A 16,211-nucleotide genomic window follows, 5' to 3' on the forward strand; every position below is an offset into this window, starting at 1 on the left:
AGGCCTTGGGGACCTTAGACGCCGATCCCCACCGGTATCCAGGGCCAGGGGTACCTTTGACACATATTGACCCTTCGCTCTCCTTGCCCCATTGAGTTTCAATGTGGATACCTATCTCTTATGCTGCTGCCCCAAACCTCCCCATTTCCAGCTCCCAAATGTTGCCAAGTGTCAGAACCCATGTTTGATCAGAGCATTTCTGGCCCATATCCCATTCTCCTGCCACCTCCTGCCTCCAAACCAGGCAGCCTGGGGTTTCCATGGAAACACAATGGTACATTAGGACCAAAAGAAGGATGCTACGGTGAGGAGAGGAGCCAATCAGGGAGTTATGCCAGGAAACCCAGGTGACTGGCTCACAGTTTGAAGCAAGGTCTATTTGTGGCCTGGAACGGTTGGAAGGGGGCAGGAGATCTTGGTAGCTGCCCCCCACCCACCACCACCACTCCCCAGCCGCCATGTGACTGCAGACTTGAGATCAGGAGAGGGAGAAGGGGAAGCAGGCCCTGCCCTTTGGATAGAGGGGGTGGGAGTTCCTGCCCCCCAAGGCCAGTCTGAATTCAGAAGCTTGTCTCAGTGTCGGAGGATGGGCTCACTTCAGGCCCAAGAGATGAGTGCCCAGGGAAATGCGCAGGGGGAGGCAGGTACCATCGGTACCATCGCTGACTGGGACTAGTGTCACCGGTACCTCGGTATCGATACTAACTGGTATCTGGGTGCTAGGCAAGGTGTGGAAAATGGGCTCAACGAGTGTTCAATTACCCCCCCCCCGATTTTCCTGGTCTAGGTGTGGCACAGGAGAACCCCCCCCAACACCAGGCAAGCAGCAGTGGGTGCCCTCCATATGGAGCACTCCAGATCACTTTGGGAGCTCCCTCAGTCCAGGCCCTGGCACTCCACAGCAATGCCCAGTGCCATGAGCTTGGCCAATGATGAGCAGGCCCCTGGGGAAGGCACTGGGCCAGGCTCTTGCCACCAGGCCTGTGGGGCAGCACTTACTGGTCTTGGTCACCTCCCGCAGGTTGAGGTAGTCCAGGAAGGGCACCGCCAGGCCCTGTCCCAGGAAGATCTTCACCAGCTTCGTGGCTACGTCCTGCCGGCTCTCCACTGAGCTGATCTCCTCCAGCAAGGCCAGTGGGCTGACGTCCTCCTCCTGCCGCACAGCAGGGCAGCGATGCTGTCTGGCCAGCGTGCATCTGCCCCAGCCAGGGAGACCCCCAGAGTCCCCTCACCAGAGCCCCCTCTGCCCCACACCAAGAGGGGCCCCTCTGCATCCCCCGACCCCAGAGCCCTCTCTGCCCCACACCAAGAGGGGCCCCTCTGCATCCCTCGACCCCAGAGCCCTCTCTGCCCCACACCAAGAGGGGCCCCTCAGCGTCCCCCGACCCCAGAGCCCTCTCTGCCCCACACCAAGCGGGGCCCCTTTGCCTCACACAGGGAGATCCTCTCTTCCCTCCAGACCCGCTGTGCCCCCACACACCAGGAGGGTCTGTCTCTGGCCCCCATCCCAGGAGGCCCGGAAGCTTTCAGACAGGTGTGGGGTGCAGCGGGGATGGAAGCTGACAGGCCACTCCGATCGCGTGGCCAGGCTGAACCTGCAGGACCACAGGCTCAGCTGAGCACCCCACCCCTTCCCCAGTTCCCTGCCCCTCTGCAGCAGAGCCAGTCCCTTAGCCCAAGGCCCTGGACAGGACCCTGCCTACAGCTCCAGCCTGGGCTCCTCCTACTCCTGGCACCAGTGGCGTAGCCAGGTTCTAAGAGCAAGGGGAGCAAACATAAAAAAGGCGCCCCCCCCGGCTCCTCCTCTGGCCACGCCGTGCCCCCCCCTGGCTGGCTCCTCCGGCCACACTGCGGCCATGCTGCGCCCCCCCTCGCTCCTCCGGCCGCGCTGCCCCCCCATGGCTGTAGAGGAAGGCTGGCAGAGGACAGGGGGGTTGAGGGGAGGTGGAGGGGAGGGATGTAGCGGGAGGGTGGCAGGGGACAGGGGGTTTGAGGGGAGGTGAAGGGGAGGATGTGGAGGGAGGGGGACAGGGGGTTCGACTTGAGGGGAGGTGGAGGGGAGGATGTAGGGAGGGTGGCAGAGGACGGGGGTACGAGGGGAGGTGAAGGGGAGGGAAAGGCAGGGGCACGGGGTACATGGGAGGGGTATACGGGGTATGGAGCTTGGGGAGGGGTTACCGGGGATGGGAGTGCCATGGGCTGGGGTCCCCGGGGCTCTCTGTGCAGAGGGGGCTGGAGCTGCCCCCGGGACCGGGAGAGCCTGGGAGTCCGCTGCCTGCTCTTCCGCTGCTTCTTTCCGGGGCCCGGCCGCTAGGCCCGGCCCAGCCAGCAGCAGAGAGCAGCAAACCCCGCTGTCACTGCCTCGGAGGGGCTCGCCGCGAGCAGGGCCAGCCCAGGCTCAGCGCTGGCGCTACCCCTTGGGGGGTGGGGGCAGAAGGCAGTGAGCCCCTCCAGGCGCGGTCCGAGCGAGCTGCAGCCCAGCTTGCCCGCTCAGCCCGGGGGCGCTGCCCTGTCTGGGGCTGCTGGCGGAGCCTGGCTGTGGGTGGGTCGCGCTGAGAGGCCGCGGCGGGTGGGGGGAAGTGCTCTCCCCTCCTCGGGGGAGCTTTATTCCAGTGAGCAGAGGGCAGCGCCGAGACTCCTGCTGGGAGTGACCGGCCGCGGGTCCGCCCGGTGTGGCTGCCACGAGGAGGCGGGGGAGACCCTCCCTGCCCCGGGGTCACCCCGGGACCCGGTCAGTGCATCAAAGTTGTCTGGGGGGGGGGGGGGAGTTGCGGGCCGCCATGCTGCGCCCCCCTCGCTCCTCTGGCCGTGCCGTCCCCTCCCCATGGCTCCTCCAGGTGTGCTGCCCTCCCTTGCCTGCAGGAGCCCAGCGCCGCCGGACAGACCAAGCTTCAGAGCGGAGCGTGGGCTCCGCTTTTGGAAAGTGTGCTAAGGGGAAGCGGCTGCTTCCCCTGCACCCCACTAGCTACGCTACTGCCTGGCACCCCCTCCACCTTCCCCTGGGACGAGCGCCCGCCTGCTGCCAGCTAACGCCTGCCCCTCCTGAAACTGCCTCCTGCCCCCAGCAGCGCTCTCCCTTCCTCCCACGGCTTGCAGGGCAGGGCAGAGGGCACATCTCACCCCATGGCCGGGGTAGCCCTGGGTGAGGCCAGGGTGCTACAGAGGTGTATGGTCCCGATGTGTCCTACTGGCTTCTGGGCAGCCCAGCATCACGCCAGCAGGAGGCTCCATCACCTCCGAGGGCACCCGGCATCCGGGAAGCTGGCTGGCCAGTGGGCAGCCCCAGAGCCAGGGCTGAAGCCTGTTGCTGGCAGGACACAGGGTAGTGGCTTGAGGAGCCCACCCAGGGGCTGTGCCACTGTTACCCCTGCACTGCATGGCCCCTAGGGCTGGGCTGGGCTTGTCACTGAGCCTGGCTCGCAGCACCTGGCAGCCCGAGGAGAGCTGGCTGCTGTACTCAGAACCTGGGCGTGCCCCGGAGCCCAGCCACCAAGGGCTGGAGCCTGCAGAGCGAGCCCAGGCCGGGAGCACCTAGAGCTCTGGCCTCCAACCCCCAGCACACGGCCTGCACTACCAGCAGGCTAGAGGGGACTGGCGTCTCAGAGAGCTCACAGCCCCCCGAGGCTGCCCCGTCACTGACTGGCTGCTGCATCGCCAGAGGGGTGTCATGACTCTCCAGGGCACGGGTGGGGCCAGCGAAATCAGAACAGCCCATGGAGAAATCGTGGCTGGGGGCAAGCCCAGACTCACTGCCACTGGCTATTGAACCTCCTGCACCATCTCTGCCACCTGCCCTGTGCTGCTGTCCTAACAACCCAGTGTCAATAGCAACCCACGGACCAGACCCCGCCCCCCCGCTCACCCTGATGGCCCCCAGGTCCCAACAGGCCCTGGCCAGAGGCAGTGACACGCAGCCGGTGACCAGCCATCCAGGCAGGGCCTCAGCGGCCTGCCACTGCGGCTTCAAAGCATTGACACATCAAAAGTTTGCGTGCACACACACCCGCACGTGCACACACCCGCACACATGCACATGTCCACGTGCACATGCACATGCATACAGGCTGGGGGACAGCTGCTCTCTGCTTGAATCTTCATTCAGATTAACATGCCTGTCGGGTGCTACCCCACTCCTGCGGAGCCATCTGGGGCGATGCCGTTGCAATGGTCCCTGGGCAGCACTGGTGGGTGGCTCAGTGCTACCAGGGCTCCACAGGGATGACAAGGGACAGATCGTTGCAGGTCCCAGAAGGACGTGATGAAGTGCAGGCTAAGGAGGAAATGCTGCAGGCCTGCAGGGCAGAGGCGCTGCTATAGAGGGCTCAGGCACAACTGCTGGGTGGGGTGATCAGGTGTCCGGTTGAAAAGGGACCCTGGCGGCGCCGGTCAGCACCGCCGACCAGGCCATGAAAAGCCCAATCGACGGTGCTGAGGAGGAAGGCAGGCTAGTCCCTACCTGTTCTGGGGCACCGCCCTGCGCCTAAGAAGTGGCCAACAGGTCCGGCTCCTAGGCGGAGGGGCCACGGAGCTCTGCACGCTGCCTGGGCACTGGCTCCACACTGGAGCTGGGGGGGGCGGTGCCTGCGGGTGAGAGCAGCGCACGCCATGGAGCCTTCTGCCTCCACACCTCCTGCCCAGGACCCGGACCTGCTGGCTGCTTCCGGGGTGCAGCACAGAGCCAGGACAGGCAGGAGCCTGCTTTAGCCCCTCTGCGCCGCTAACTGGGATCTGCCCGAGGTAAGCCTGCACCCCAACCCTGAGCCCCAACCCCCTGCCCCAGCCCTGAGCCCCCCCTGCACCCCATCGTTTTGTGCGATTAGAAAGTTGGCAACCCTACTGCTGGGGGACAGACACTGCAGCAGCAAGGAACTGTTCACATCCCCCTGGTGGCATGAGTGAGGCGCCTGGGAACTAGAAAGTAAACTGAGGCTGCCCACTGCTTCCCCTCCTCCCTTCCATCTCCCCCACCCCCCATTCCCCTCCTTCCCGCACCTCCCGCATCCCGGCCCTGCCATTCGCCCCCAACCCTCCTCCTCGCGTGTGCGGTCCGCATGTGGCTTGGACGCAGACACGGTCAGGTGGCCGTGCACAACGAGCTAGGCGGCTGGTACCCACCTCGGCAGGGCACAGGATGGATTCCACCAGGAGCTCAATCAGGGGCTGGTAGTACATGGAGGGCAGGATCCTGTCCTCAGCCAGTCGGACTTTCAGCCGCAGAGCCCCCAGCTTTCCTCTGCAACGACACCCGAGACACCACCCACGTGGGCAAGTGTGCGTGGAATGAGTGCAAACCAGCACGTGCAACCTGGTTCTAGCCAGCTCAGTCCTCCAGCACAGCAACCAGAATCTACAGCTAGTACCAACAAAAACCCAGAGCCAAGAACTCCCAAGATGAGCCTGATCCTCCTTAACCTCTCCCCCTCTGCTGCTCTCCTTTCCTTCCAGCCCAGTGGCACGGGGTAAAACCTCAGCCTTCCCTTGGCGGGGCTGTGCCTATTGCGATCAGCGCCCCGCCCAGCACCACCCCGTGGCACTGGTGTGCTCCTGTCCCACCACTGCTCTGCCTCGGCACGGGCCCTGTGGTTGAATCACGCTGGCGTCAGCGCATCCAGCGACCTTTCCATCCATCCGGCCAAGCCTTCCAAGCTCCTATTTCAAGGCAGGCTGAATGGCAATACGGGGAGCGGTCACCCAGAGCTGGAATACTGCAGCACATTACAGACATGGGCAGCGGGTTCTATGGGCCTGTGGTGCCTGGGGACCAGGAATACTCTTGATGCCCAGGCACCTCGGCCCTGCCTTCCATCCCCGGACGCCCCCACACGGCCCCCAGGCCATTTAATACAGCCCAGGGCACCCACTCACCACCAGCAGCCCCCGCGCGCAGCCCCCAGGCCATTTAATACAGCCCAGGGCACCCACTCACCACCGGAAGCGCAGCGGAGCTGAGCGGCTTCCTGCCTGCTCGCTCCACGTGGCTGCCGGCCCCTCTGCGGCCCCTGGGTGGGGTGTCTCGCCCCAAGCGCCCCTGCGGCCAATGGAAAGCTGCGGGGGCAGTGGCTGGGGTAGCAGCGTGCGAAGACCCCCAGCCTGCCCTGCCTAGGAACCCCAGGTAAGCGCTGCACCCCCCCCACCCCCTCCCAGAGCCTGCACCCCCACCCCTTTCCCACACACCCCCTCCGGCCTCCAAACTCCCTCCCAGAGCCTGCACCCCTCCCCCTTCCCACACACCCCTCCTGCCCCCAAAGTGCCTCCCAGAGCCTGCACCCCCTCCCTCCGCACCCCCTCCCACCCTCACACCCCCTCCTGCACCCAAATGCCCTCCCAGAGCCTGCACCCCTCACCCCTCCTACCTTGCCCCTTGCCCCAGCCCAGAGCCTACACCTAAACTCTGTTCCAGAGCCTGCACCCCCTCCCTCCACCCCCTCCCATCCCCAAACTCCCTCCCAGAGCCTGCACCCCCAGCCCGGAGCTTGAACCCAAACTCTGTCCCAGAGCCTGCACACCTCATCCCCTGCCCTAGCCCAGAGCCTGCACCCAGCACCCAAACTCCATCCCAGAGCCTGCACCCCACCGCCTTCCCACACACCCTCTCCTGCCCCCAAACTCCATCCCAGAGCCTGCACCCCACCGCCTTCCCACACACCCTCTCCTGCCCCCAAACTCCATCCCAGAGCCTGCACCCAAACTCCATCCCAGAGCCTGCACCCCACCGCCTTCCCACACACTCTCTCCTGCCCCCAAACTCTGTCTCAGAGCCTGCACCCTAGACCCCCCTCCCCGACCCAAACTCCCTCCCAGAGGCCAACCTCTTGCCTGTCCTGCACCCAAACTCCCTCCGAGCCTGCACCCCAATCCCCTGCCCCAGCCCAGGGCCTGCACCCCAGACCTCCTCCCCCCACCCAAACTCCCTCCTGGAGCCTTAGTCAGGTGCGGGGGGGAGCGGGCTCTGGGCGTTCTGGGCACCACCACCATTTCTACAAACCTTCTGCCCCGATTATAGAGTATCCCTCTGCTGCCCCAGTGCCTCCTGTGCCTGATCCACACCCAGACTCAAAGCTCCCAGTCTCCACGGGCTCATCTTAGAGCTCGCGAGGGGCCCTGCTGGTGTGCTGTGAGGGAAGCGAGAGCTCAGTGGGGAGCCCCAGTACTGTAGTTCTGGGCACTTTGCTTTTGTGTTACTATGGCCCAAGGGACCCGGGCAGGGAATAAAATGCCCATGTTAACTCCATTTAAAGACAGCCCCTTAACCCCTTCAGCACCCTGCAGATGCTCAGTGCACATACGGGAAGGTGGCAAGGGGTGACCTGGTGGATGAACAAACCCCTCCCGACTGCCTTTGAGGAAGGGCAGCATCACTAAACCTCCTTTTTCAGTTGGGGAAACTGAGGCACAGAGCAGGGGCCTGACTTGCCCATGGTGCACATGCAAGTCAATGACAGAGCTGGGAATAGAACACAGGAATCCTGAACCCCCACCCCCTGACCTAAGCACTAGACACACCACCACTCCCCGCTGGAAATAGAACCCAGGAGTCCTGAACCCCCGCCCCCTGACCTAAGCACTAGACACACCACCACTCCCCGCTGGAAATGGAACCCAGGAGTCCTGACTCCCAGCGCCTGGTGTAACCACTGCTCCACGCTCCTCTCCCAGAGCTGGGACTAGGAGCCATGCTCACTCCTTCTCTTCCCTCCAGGGGTTACTGATGGCCCCAGCTCAAGGCTGACTGTTTACCCAGCATCCTCCTCAGCAGTGGGGAAGGGCAGGAGCCTGAACCAGCCTTTGGCAGGGGATCTCTGAAGGGCGTCCAGAGAGAACTCAACCTGTGTGGGACACAAAGAGAGGGACAGTAAGGGGGCAGGAGCTGCCAGCAGGGGGCAGTACTGCAGTGTCGGGGGAACCTCTTCCCATTGTCCCAGCCCCTGGCGATATAGGGGGGAAACTCCAGCCTTCACATTAGCTGCCAGTGTGGTTCATCCCCAGGCTGTTTCTCTGCCAGACTCTTAGAACACTTCCAGCTTCACGCTGCAGTGGCTCTGCCCCAGAACCCCTCCAGCCCCGTGCTCCAGCCCCGGCCCCCTCTGCCGAGCCGACGTGCTCCAGCCCCGGGCCCCTCTGCCGAGCCGACGTGCTCCAGCCCCGGGCCCCTCTGGGGAGCTGACGTGCTCCAGCCCCGGGCCCCTCTGCCGAGCTGACGTGCTCCAGCCCCGGGCCCCTCTGGGGAGCTGACGTGCTCCAGCCCTGGGCCCCTCTGGGGAGCCGACGTGCTCCAGCCCCGGGCCCCTCTGGGGAGCCGACGTGCTCCAGCCCTGGAAGCAGGAGGCTGAACGGATTCCACCCTCCACTTATACTCCCCCTACCCCACAGCACCAAAACAGGGGATCCCCAAATTAAAATGGGGCTTGTTTACCGGGTCAGGAATTCAGATCTCCCTGCAGCAGCTCCTGGGGCTGAAGGGACCTAAACCCAAGCAAGACGCACAGTAGGGCCCAGACACAGGCCGAGGGCTCCCCGCCTGGCACCAGGCTTTACACCAGCTTCCCTTGCTGAGCTGCTCAGATACCTAGAAACCGCGGCTGCCAGCCGCAAACTGCTCCATGCCCCTTGGAGTCTGTCTACACCTGGCAGCTGTGATAGATCCTCTTTGGGGGCCCAGACACTAGAGGGGGCAGGAGGGCAGAGGCACCCACAAGCGCAAGCACACGCACCAAGAACAGTTGCAAAACCTTTTCCTTTCACAAAGCTGTTAAGCCCTGTGACGTTATTGACCGTATAGATCATCGGTGCAACCACTGTTATATATTTGCAGCAAATATTGTACAAAGGTTGCTGTGTGAGGTGTCTATGGAAAGGTTATGATTTGCTGATTATGATCATGCTATCTGTATGGGTGTGTCATTTTTGTCGTTGAAGTTATGAATATTGGCTATGTACTTGTATATCAATGTGTTTGATTCTAAGGAGCCTCCGTGAAGCATTTGGTCAGCTTCTGGAGAAGGGACTAGTCTCAGTAAGGGCCCAATCAAGAAACACTTAATTGACAATGGACTTTGGCAGACGCCAATCCACATCTGAGCTGTCCTGGGAACATTCAAACTAACATGTAAACAATGGCGTCGGCCTGTAAAGAACTGAGTCATGCATGGACATGTGACTTGCCCATGTGACACCAATCTCCATCTTGCTGTGATCTTGCACAGGAGAACCAAGGGGTTTCCACCCACAAGAGAAAGCCTATAAAAGGCAGCTGCATCTCCTCCATCTTGTCTTCAATCCTGCTTCTTGTCTCTGGAGGGACTTTGCTACAAACTGAAGCTCTGAACAAAGGACTGAATGACCCATCCCAGTTGTGGATGTATTCCAGAGACTTGATTTGAACCTGCAGTTTATTCCATCACTGCTACAAGCCTGAATCAAGAACTTTGCCATTACTGTATGTAATTGATTCCATTTAACCAATTCTAGCTCTAATCTATATCTTTTTTTCCTTTTATGAATAAACCTTTAGATTTTAGATTCTAAAGGATTGGCAACAGCGTGATTTGTGAGTAAGATCTGACTTGTATATTGACCTGGGTCTGGGGCTTGGTTCTTTGGGATCGGGAGAACCTTTTACTGGGATATTGGTTTTCATAACCATTCATCCCCATAACGAGTGGCACTGATGGTGATACTGGGAAACTGGAGTGTCTAAGGGAATTGCTTGTGTGACTTGTGGTTAGTCAGTGGGGTGAGACCGAAGTCCTCTCTGTTTGGCTGGTTTGGTGCCTTGGTGTGCAAAGGAACCCCAACCTGGAGCTGTGACTGCCCTGCTCTGAGCAATTTGTCCTGAACTGACACTCTCAGAAGTGTCCCACTAAAGGCAGCATCGTTACAAGTCCTCTCTCCCCACTTGCTTTGCCCGGCTCTTCTGGCAGGAGGCTGGCCCAAGCCTTGCTGAGCCGCCACCCCCCGGTGGAATAGCAATCAGACAGGTTCTGCTTCCCCTGCCAGACAGAACCGCCGTGACATGGGGATCAAGTGAACTGAGCAGCCGGTTCAGGTCCCAGCTGCCGGCTCGTTCTGGCTGGTGTCAGGACACAGTGTTACGCACCCTGCACATATCTCCAAGCTGTACCCTTCCCCTCAATGATTCATGAGCATTTTCCTCTCTCTCTCTGACCTCTTCTCCTTGGACTTAATTCTCAGTCACCCTAAGGTCCCTTGTGCCACTCTGGCAGACTACACAGAGCATGGGGAGGGCCCCAGAGATGCCCCCTTGCTGGGGTAGAACTGGTATAAGTGACCTACACGAGCTCTGCTCTCAGCCCACGGGCACAAGGGCAGATCAGGGCTCAGAGCTGCTCTCCAGTTATTCACAGAGCCATGGGGGAGGGGGCATGGAAAGCAAAGCATGAGCTAGAGCAGCCCTGGGACAATGTTAATTTACACCAAAGGCCAGGCAGAATCCAGCAAGTGCCAGGAGGGCTTAGAACCAGCCTCACACACACACCCCGTCCTGTCCCCGCCCCCGAGCGCAGCAACAGAAGAGCTGAGAACCCAGCCTGGTAGGTCACTTTGCCTCCCCCTGCATCAAACTGACCAGCTGAGAAAGGGATCCGCTCTCCTTACAAGTCAGCAGGAGATTTGAGGCTGCAGCAGGCCTGTGTGCCACTGGCTTTCTCCCCCTCCAATCTCCTCGTCATCCCCCACCCTGATCAGAGCCACCAGCCCCCACGCTGGAGGCACTGAGGAGATGGCTGGAGCTGCTCACCCATCCCAGGAAGTCGTTCTTCCCCACCATGTCCCAGTCCCACACCTCCACGCTCACACGGGACCCCTTGGGTTCCTTTCCGGGCACCCCCTCCTCCAGGTCAAACTCCAGCACCTCATCCCAGTGCGGGAAGCGAGTCTTCTTAATGATCTGCAAGGGGAGAGAGAAAGGTGGCATGTCAGAGAGAAACGGGGAGTCAGGTGGGGAAGTTTTGTTCCAGCATGAACACACAGGGCTCCGGCAAAAGCCAAGAGCAATTGTAACCCACACACCTCCTGGGTGTGGTGTTCTGGCCCATCTAGTGGCACCGATACTACTTAGAGAGAGATTAATGAGTTTGCGCTACAGCCTTAACTAACAGCCATGTGGCTTTTAGCTCATGTGGTAGAGGCTCATGCATTTCGCTCCCGAGATCCCAGGTTCGATGCCGACGACTGGAACCTAACAGCGTTACACAATGTTGGGAACAAAAACAAAGGCTGTTTGGTAAACACTTGGCTGGTGTGAAATGGGCACGTAAACTCAGCTGTGGGTAAACCTGCTGCAGCAGCAAAAGAGTGAGGCGAGCCGGTGTTTTCTTGCCAGAGAAGGCGTCCCTTATAAACAAGAACTGCAGCATTCTTTAGTAATGGGCCAAACCGCACAGCTCCTGACGGTGCTCTGGGCATGCCAAGGTAAGTGCACCAATTTCCTTGCCACTGCATTGAGAGGCAAAGGACGGAGCAAGAGCACAAGGATGCCCCAGGCTTCCCATCCCCATAACACCTAATGCAGCTCAAGGGGGGCTGGGGTAGGCCACACTCCCCTGCAGCTTTGCGTCTCTCCTGACCTACAGATATGTCTGGGAAGAGAGCTCTTCCCCCTAGGGTGACCAGATGTCCCGATTTTATAGGGACAGTCCCGATATTTGGGGCTTTTTCTTATATAGGCTCCTATTACCCCCCACTCCCTGTCCTGATTTTTCACACTTGCTATCTGGTCAGCCTACTTCCCCCCCAGGTGTCAGCTGGGGGTCGGGGGCTGGCCCTAAGCCCTTTCCTTGCGCTGGCTGTGTGCAGGGAGGGCTGCTGCAGGGCAGCATGTTCTCTCTGCTCCAAGGGCCCAGCCCAGCCCAAGTCACACGTGTCCTGCTCCCTTCATGGCTGTCTGATGGATTCAGGGCTCAGATCCTACAGTGATGGGTTGGAGATACACAGGCAGGCTTCCCACCCCTCTCTCAGCTATCACTAGCACACAACGCAAACCACCCGGAGTCCCAGTGAAAGAAGTGGGGGGGGTCTGTCTGTCCCTCCCAGAGCCCCTCCTCTTGCGCCACTGGCATTGCAGCTAAAAGGAGCCCTGTCCTGTCCCCTGCCCCCATGCAGCCAGGCCAGAGAGAATGCTTCCGCCTGGGACCGTTCTACTCACAGCTGTCTCCAAAGCGTGGCCATCACAGGACACTCGCGCAAAGGGGTCCGAGGTGCCGGAGATGTCCCGCGGGGCCAGGTCTCTGGGGGGAGAGGACAAGAGGAGGAGGATGGGGGTGGGTTTCTGGGTGACTAGGGGATAGGGCAGAGGCAGGGGATGGTAGGGGCTGACTTGGCCTCCCCAGGGTGGCCAGGTGGCATTGTAAGCCCTGTTGTTGTTCTGTGTTTGGACAGCGCCCGGGACAGCTTCAAGCACTAACGAAACACAAACAACAGCCAGGACACAGGAGAAAATAAACCCTCTGAAAGGCCAGGAGGTTAAACCCTGAGGCGCTGATTGGGAGCTTTACAGACAAAATCCTCCCCCCTTCTCCCAGTCCTCAGTGCCACATGCTCTGCCCTGCTCCTGCAGCATGGAAAGCGGCACAGTAAGGGCCCTCTCCTCCCCACGCAGGACACCAGCGAGCCGGTGCACAGGCTGGCTTTGCACTGGGAGATCCAGCTGCTCCATCACCTCTCAGACAGCGGCACGAGCTGGAGTGAGCGGGGATGCACCCGAAAACTGCAGGGCTTCCCCACTCTGCATCTCACTCCTGCAGGGTGGAACTATGGAGTGGGATGGGGAGAAGCAGGGAAAAACGAAGGAGCTCTTGGAAAGCACCTATGGAGTTGGAGAAGCCCCAGGACAGCCTGGCAGGGGCTCAGCATTTGGGGACATCCCAAGTGGGTGATCGAGGTGAGAGCAGAGAGCATTCCCCCGGGGAAAGAAAAGGCCAGGAGAGCCAGAGCTCCCCTGCCTAAGCCCTGGGGAGCTGTGGGTGAAGGCTGAGAGTGAGAGGGGAAGGAAAAATGAACATGGCCCTTTAAGGGGAATACAGCCCACCCCTCAGAGCTCTCTTACTGCACCCCCCATGTCTTCTTCCCTCTCACCGTCTTTCCCCGCCACCCCCCGTCACACTCTCCCCGACTCCACCCGTCCCCCACACACATACCAGGGTCCCTTAGCCAACACTTTCTGTTCCCATGGCTACTCTCCAGGTTTAGTAGAATAGCCTCCTCCCCTGCTCGGGGGGGCCCTGCCCCATGGCTGGGGCAAGTCACAGGCAGCAGAAGGGGCAAGTCAAGGGACACAAGTTCCAGTCCCGACCATGTTCTCTCGCCCCCCTGGAGAGGCGCACTGCCCCGCGGAGAGCCCTGCCTGGTGCTTTCATCATGAGCCAGCAGGGCCCCCAGCTAGCCCTCCTTGGGCCTCAGGAATGCCAGACACCGCAGACAGGGAAGGGACAGCAGCTCCCCTAGTTCCCTGGAGAACCGCTGTGGAACTCTCCTGCCCCACAAGAAGGGGGAGGGACTGACCCACCCCCTCCTGCCTGCCCCTCTGCAGAAGAATGCTTGGAAGATGGAGCCTGCTGCATTGGCTCAGCCCATCTCCACTCCCTGAGCACTCTCCATGGCCGCAGTGTTGCCTAGGAGCCTGCGCTGGTTGCTAGGATGCCTTCTCTGCATCGTGCTGCTCTCTGCCAAGCCTCCTGGCTGGCTGGCTCCAGTGCAATGGGGCCAGGCCCCTACACTACCTTACCGATCACACTGGCCTGTGCCCCCAAAGCAGGGGGGCTGCAGCCAGAGCCACGTGACTGCACTCTTGTGTCCCCATGGAGGGAATCCCCATCCTGTGCCTAGCTCCATGTGCTGAGACCCAGAACTCAGGAATCCTGGGGTCTATTCCTGGCTCTGCCACTGGTGACCTCAGTTTCCCCACCTGTAAAACAGGGATAACGATACTGATCTCCTTTGTAAAACGCTTTGAGATCTAAGATTTGAAGCTCTAGATGAGAGCTAGGCATTATTAACACTCTGGAAGGGAATCTTAGCACTACATGTAAGGGGTGTGGGGCTGGGACCTGAGCTATAAGGAATCACTAGGCTGTCAACAAAAAAGAGAGGGGCTTGGAATTGAAGACTAAAGCTACCAAGTCACTTTAGCAGTAACTATGTTTGAAAAGGTCTGTGATGCAGCAGGTTAAGGATACTGGCCCTTTCCTGTTGGGACTCCTGGGTTCAAATCCTGCTGAAAAATAGCGGAGCAAATAATCAAGCAATCAATTTGCAAACACTTAATAAGGTGATAAGTACCAGTTAACATGGACTCTTCAAGAACAAATTGTGTCAAACTATCCTAATAGCTTTCTGTGACAGGGTACCAAGCCTTGTGGAGGGGGGGAGTGTAGATGTGGTTTATTTTGACTCTAGTAAGGCTTTTGATACTGTCTTGCATGGCCTTTGTGACATTATGCCCCATATTCTTCACAGAGATATGCTTATGATATGAATATGGCATAAGTAAGATGTATTTTATGCAAGATGGGTCATGTGAGATATAATTGGAAAGGTTATGATGTACTGAATTTGATTATCCTATTTGTATGCATGTATCATTTCTGTATCTGAAATTGAGAATATTAACTCTGTATCAATTGCAAAAGTGTTTGCACCTGGGGAACACCCACCAGACAAAATGCAATCAGTCTGGCTGGTTAGTCAATAAACCATTAGGAAGGACAATAGATCTTTGAAGATGCTAATCTCCCCACCTTCCTGAGATGCTACTTTGACACTGCAGGGTTATGTAATCATGTGACCTGGTACTGGACACCATCTTGGACTGCTGGTATTTTTCCACTAGGAGGGGGGTGGGGATCAAATTGGGAAACAAAGGATTCCCGCCATATGTAAATCCTATTTAAGGCTGGGGAGTGAGTTAATCCACTGAATTCCAGCCCAGGGTGACTGCTGGAAACACCTACAACTGAACTGGGGAAGAACTGGACCCAAGCTAGAAGGGGTCTGGCCTGTGAAAGAAATATCTGGAGTTTTAAGTTGCAAGCAAGAGCAGTTTGTCCTTAAGAAATTCTGCAACCTGCCTAAAACAACATTTAAGGTGAGAAATTACTACTTGTAGCCAATTTCCTATCCTAGCAGGTTATTGAATCCCACCCACTGCCTTCACTAGGCAGGACCAAGTACTAATTTTGCCTCAGATCCCTAAGTGGCCCCCTCAAGGATTGAACACACAACCCTGGGTTTAGCAGGCTAATGCTCAAACCACTGAGCTATCCCTCCCTTTAGTATATTAAGCCTAGTTTGCATGTTTATTGTATTTGCTCAGTAATCGGCTTTGATCTGTTTGCTATCCCTTCTAATCACTTAAAATGTACCTTTTGTAGATAACAAACTTGGTTTTTGTTTATTCTATAACCAGTTTGTGTAATTCATAATGGGGGGAGGGGCAAAAACCACATTGAGGGAGGGGGCGGATTTCATGAGCTGTACACATCTCTGTGCAACACAAGACAATATAATCTTGAGTTTGCACCACAATTGGGGGGTGCACTGGAGTGCTGGGCAATCCCTCAGCTGAGTCAAGAGAGAGAGAGTGTGTGTGTGTGTGCGCACGTGCGCTGAAGGAGGCTTGAGGGCCGGGCACAGCAGGACAAGATGAGGGAGCCAAGGCTGGTGGAATGGGCGGGCTCAGTAGGACCCCAGTACATCAGGTGGCAACCTGGAAAGGGGGGGAACCCATCACAACCTTCTCAGAAACAAACTAGGGAAATACAACCTAGATGGAACTACTAAAAGGTGGGTGCATAACTGGTTGGAAAACCGTTCCCAGAAAGTAATCATCAGTGGTTCACAGTCAAGCTAGAAGGGCATGATGAGTGGGGTCCCGCAGGGATCACTTCTGGTTCTGTTCAATATCTTCAATGATTTAGATAATAGAGAGAGAGTACATAGACCAGGAGTACTTGTGGCACCTTAGAGACTAACAAATTTATTAGAGCATAAGCTTTCGTGGGCTACATAGACAGTACACTTAAAAAGTTTGCAGATGATACCAAGCTGGGAGGGGTTGCAAGTGCTTTGGAGGATAGGATTAAAATTCAAAATGATCTGGACAAACTGGAGAAATGGTCTGAAGTAAATAGGATGAAATTCAATAAGGACAAATGCAAAGTACTCCACTTAGGAAGGAACAATCAGTTGCACACATA

The 16,211-nt window shown here is 58.4% G+C and overlaps 1 protein-coding gene across 1 annotated transcript in view; it reads right to left on the reverse strand.

Annotated features, from left to right (window-relative positions):
• RASAL1 (RAS protein activator like 1) overlaps positions 1-16,211 on the reverse strand; it is a 111,075-nt gene that overhangs the window by 41,641 nt on the left and 53,223 nt on the right. The window contains exons 2-6 of the mRNA XM_029913838.1: positions 12,164-12,245; positions 10,757-10,906; positions 7,738-7,826; positions 5,116-5,233; positions 1,000-1,153 (exon numbers count right to left, since the gene is read on the reverse strand). Coding sequence (XP_029769698.1) covers positions 1,000-1,153; positions 5,116-5,233; positions 7,738-7,826; positions 10,757-10,906; positions 12,164-12,245 — 593 coding nt within the window. The remainder of the gene's footprint in view (positions 1-999; positions 1,154-5,115; positions 5,234-7,737; positions 7,827-10,756; positions 10,907-12,163; positions 12,246-16,211) is intronic.

This window comes from Terrapene carolina, unplaced genomic scaffold (assembly GCF_002925995.2).
Source record: "Terrapene carolina triunguis isolate 2854851 unplaced genomic scaffold, T_m_triunguis-2.0 Scaffold951, whole genome shotgun sequence".
Taxonomy (NCBI): Eukaryota; Metazoa; Chordata; order Testudines; family Emydidae; genus Terrapene; species Terrapene triunguis.